Below are 4,244 nucleotides of genomic sequence, written 5' to 3'. Positions count from 1 at the left end.
CTTCCGAAGGTGCCGAGATCCGCAGTGTCTGCACGGAGGCAGGCATGTTCGCTATCAGAGCACGGCGGAAAATTGCAACAGAGAAAGACTTCTTAGAAGCAGTGAACAAAGTCATTAAATCGTATGCGAAATTCAGTGCTACCCCCCGCTACATGACCTACAACTAAGATCTTGGAGTGTGTTTCCTGTTCCTGTTGTTAAGCTTTCTGTGGAACCAACATCCAAGTGTAGTAAGTGATGTCTTGTTCTTGGAAGCTAGAAATAAACGGAGTATTCCAAAGAGTGGGTGTGAGTTCACTGTGAGTATGTTCTACAGTAGTGGAGTGTGCTGCTGTAGGAAAAAAAAAGTCTTGGTGAGATTCTAGGAACACCCTGAACCAGTGAGAGATTTTTAAACCAGATGCCTGGGCAATGTTAGAAATCCAAAGCCTTTCATTTTCTTTTTTGCAAGTGTTGCATGAAAGCTTTGGTGGGGAAGAAAAATAGAAGAGCTGCTAGAAACACCTGAGGGGGTGAGATTCTAGGAACACCCTGAACCAGTGAGAGATTTTTAAACCAGATGCCTGGGCAATGTTAGAAATCCAAAGCCTTTCATTTTCTTTTTTGCAAGTGTTGCATGAAAGCTTTGGTGGGGAAGAAAAATAGAAGAGCTGCTAGAAACACCTGAGGGGGAAAAAAAGCTTTGGGGAATTGCTTTGTCTTGGAAGTGAAAAAAGGCTTACCAGGTCCTATTTCAATACAACTGACACTGATTTATCAAGGTTAGATGGGGAAGCCACTTTATTTTTTTTGAAAGAGGAGGTGTGTACAATAGGGAAGGGGGTGTGCAGTGCATGGGCTGTGTGAGGGTTTTGGCCAGTGTCAGCAAACTCAGGCCGTCCCTTGTTTCTGCCCATACCTGCTTGAAAAGCTGATCTTGGTGGTCATGTGGTGGTTTGGTAAGAACATTTTGGGATGGGATGCAAGTGTAGTGGTGGGACAGAAGTCTCTTAATTGTGAGCACGAGGGGAAGGTGATTCAGAAAGCAGGACTGTAAGAATCTCTATTTACCAAGAGCAGCACTTGAAATGAGGTGTCCCTTTTGCTTAAGAAGAGTGAGCAAAGTATACGAAAAGAGTTTGGATCTTACCAGGCATCCTAATTTACCCTCTTGGAAAAAGGAGAGGGAGAGGACTAGTACTCTGCTGACTAAGAGGTATCAACTGGAGTGAGGCTACCCAGCACCCTTTGCTGCAGTGGAGCTCCAGCAGGGAAGGGTAGAGGCACTACCCTGTCAGCGCAGAGGAACTGGAGAGGGGAAGGAGGCGATGCCTATTACACGTTTACTGGATGTGGGCTTGTCAATCTAGTATTGACAAGGTTAGGTAGGGTTCAGTTTTTAGACAGCAGGCTGTTATCAGTACAGGAAAGAGGAAGTGCGGTTACTTTTCAGTAGAGCCCTTTGGCTAGTGGGTGGGAAGCAGTGGCCTCAGCTGGTGGCAGCAAAGCCCAGCCAGAGACTGTCAGAAGCTGACAGATTTTATTTGACTGGATGCAGTGCCATAAATGCTGGTAGCACCCAGGAGTGGGTGGCAGAGTCCTGGAGCTGCACAGGCTGGGATCCCAGACTTTCTTGGGCAAGCATTTTCAGCCTGGTGTTTCAGCATCTCCCCAGGAAGTGCAGCTGTTGCTGCCAGCATGGGAAATGCAGCATTAATGGCATCACTGGGAGCCCTGGTGTGGGAGCAGGAGCCTGAGCAGCAGGAAGGACCTGCGTGGAGGTGGTCACCCTTCCCAGCCCACCCCTTAAGCAACAGACACTTGCATCCAGCGACCTTGGCTTGTCCCACAGAGTCTCACCAAGGCAAAGTGGCAAATTGTGGCAAGTCATGATCATCTCTTTATTTGAGGATTTTCATGTGAACTGAAGAGACTGTATAGTTAAAAACTGAAGCTGCGACAAGCTGAAAGTAGAAAAATATACTGTATGTAGGTACAAAGGCTTGTTAAACTAGATACTGTTATAAAATGTACCAAAAGTTGTTTAAATAAACACGCATACTGTCTTAACATGCATTCAATTCATCCTTTGAACTCCAGCTAAGCAGCAATTTCTGATGCAGAAAGCTTCCTAGTCCTACTGGCACGAGAGTCTGAGGGAATAAAACATCTTCCCTGACAGCCCCTGGTTCTTGGGAAACTTGGTTCACCTGAAGCAAGCCCTAATCGCAACAGATCTTGAAGCAAAATGAAAGTATTCAGTTCTGCACTCGGCAGAGAGGGAGTTGTTTGAACTCTTTTACACACAGGACCTTTGATTGGAGGGTGCTAAATGAAATGTCACTGATGTTCTACAGCTCCTGTGCTGTTCAAATAACCTACAGAGAACACTGTCACGTTCCTCCCTCTGCTCGGATTCATAGTGATTGTTGTCAAGGAAATGCAGGCATTGAAGAATTATTTCTTTTGCTTGAATTACATTTCCATGTTTTGTACCTCACACCTGCAGTTCCACAGTACCACAGCATGGTACTATCACGGGCTGCCAAGACCATACACACTACTGTTTCCTTTAAATAACCCAAACATGTCATATTTTTGAGTTCTCTTGAAACCTATTTCTCAAAGCACTTAAAAGCTGAGGCAGAAGCAGCACTGCTGGTAGGAAAAGATCTCAGGCAACAGAAAAGTACTTTTTTTTTGGACTACTGAGACTTCAGACCTTGTCTATGCTTTTATTCCAGCTTAAGAGGCAGCATAGAGGGCACCAGTTCTTAATTTAACTTTAATAGGCTTCACTCCTGCCTTAAACCAGCCGTGTCTTCAAACTTTGAAGCTAAACTAATGTTAGCTTTACAATCAACTGTGTTGTTTTCTGGAAAGCATAGCTAGGTTTTGGCAGTGAGAGTACCTTATTGATAATGTAATAATTAAACAATGAATATCCAATTTAAGTTTGCTTAGAGTGAAAGTGTTCAGGCAATGAAGAGTTGAGTATAGTTGAGACAGGTTAGATTATTTTAAAAACATGACTGTACCTCCCAGGTTTAAAAAGAGGAGCAGCTAAATGCCACCAGTGTGAATTCATTAATCCAGCTGGCAGATTATTACAATGGATATGAATCTGTTGTAAGCAGATGTTGACATGAGGCTTTAAAAGCCATCTAAGAAAGTTCTTTGAAGACACTGGTACAGTGCATTGCAATCGCAGAACAGTTATTTCCTGCAAGATCCCACCTTGTAGTGAGTTAAAGTGCCCATTTTCTCAACAGGAACAGGAATGTATAATTCTGTGAATGCCACATTGTCTCTCATCAGATTCTGATTGTAGCAGAATATTCTGAATTTTCTTGTCATGCATAATTTTGTGCTTATATGTTTTTGGATGGCTATACCCTGATTGAAGAAAATAATTCAAGAGCATGAAGGCTTCCAATTGCTTATCCACTCTTCCTACAGAAAATCAGCACTACCCTATACCCGTACAGAGAAATAGCCTTAGGCTCTCTTTAAACTGTGCAAATTAAATATTCCCAAAGAGTCTCCATCAGCCTAAGTCTGGCTTCCATTCTGCTCGATGCCGCTCTTCAGAGGTCCAAGTCAGTCTGTGAAGCAGACCCGTCTCACTTGGCAGGCAAGGACAGCATCATGAATGCTGTGAAACAGCAACTCTCTTGTCACAGTGTTATCAAAAAAATTCAGTCTTGTCAGCTCGTTCATAACAGGGCCTGCAAAATAAAAACCAAGCATGGCATCAGCGCATAAACTGACGTACAAAGATGGAAGACAATGGTATCTCGGGAAGAAGGTGACATCTTGTTTTCTTACTTGTTATTACTTAAAACATTTAAAATAGGCAGGTAGATCACATGCTACTTCTGCTCCTAATGGGTAATTCTCTTAGGCACGCATACACAGAGGCCTGTTCTTGGCAGAAGATGCTACAATCCCAAATATGAGAAGCGTGGAACACAGCAGGTTTTTCTCCTTACTACATTAGTACAGCAATTTCAAGATACAAAGTTTGGTGCAGCATTTACAATTTTCCAGCTGAAGTAAAAAGGAGCAGGATGTAATCCTCACAGAACTCATTACGTCAGTGCTCTTACTTTCACTAAGGAGAAAGCTGGAATGCATATGGGCTTGCTCTTCCTCAAACCCAATTTAAACCCAATTTTAATCCAATTTTATGTGAAGTAAATGCTGATACTCCCCACTGATACTACTGAGGAACCTGGCAGAAGGAAATCCAGGGCGAGAGGGAA

At 43.3% G+C, this 4,244-nt stretch overlaps 2 protein-coding genes across 3 annotated transcripts in view; one reads left to right on the top strand and one right to left on the bottom strand.

Moving 5' to 3' along the window:
- Positions 1-280, top strand: part of PSMC2 (proteasome (prosome, macropain) 26S subunit, ATPase, 2) — an 8,106-nt gene extending 7,826 nt beyond the window's left edge. The window contains exon 12 of the mRNA XM_010131038.1: positions 10-280. Coding sequence (XP_010129340.1) covers positions 10-167 — 158 coding nt within the window. The 3' untranslated portion in view covers positions 168-280. The remainder of the gene's footprint in view (positions 1-9) is intronic.
- Positions 281-3,292: 3,012 nt separating this feature from the next.
- Positions 3,293-4,244, bottom strand: part of SLC26A5 (solute carrier family 26 (anion exchanger), member 5) — a 22,152-nt gene continuing 21,200 nt past the window's right edge. For both annotated transcript variants that reach the window (XM_010131035.1, XM_010131037.1), the window contains exon 18: positions 3,293-3,707. In XM_010131035.1, the coding sequence (XP_010129337.1) occupies positions 3,580-3,707 (128 nt within the window). In that variant the 3' untranslated portion in view covers positions 3,293-3,579. The remainder of the gene's footprint in view (positions 3,708-4,244) is intronic.

The sequence above is a fragment of the Buceros rhinoceros genome, unplaced genomic scaffold (assembly GCF_000710305.1).
Source record: "Buceros rhinoceros silvestris isolate BGI_N320 unplaced genomic scaffold, ASM71030v1 scaffold7062, whole genome shotgun sequence".
Lineage (NCBI taxonomy): Eukaryota > Metazoa > Chordata > Aves > Bucerotiformes > Bucerotidae > Buceros > Buceros rhinoceros.
Note: the sequence above shows the minus strand (reverse complement) of the source record. Positions and strands in the feature narration are given on the sequence as shown.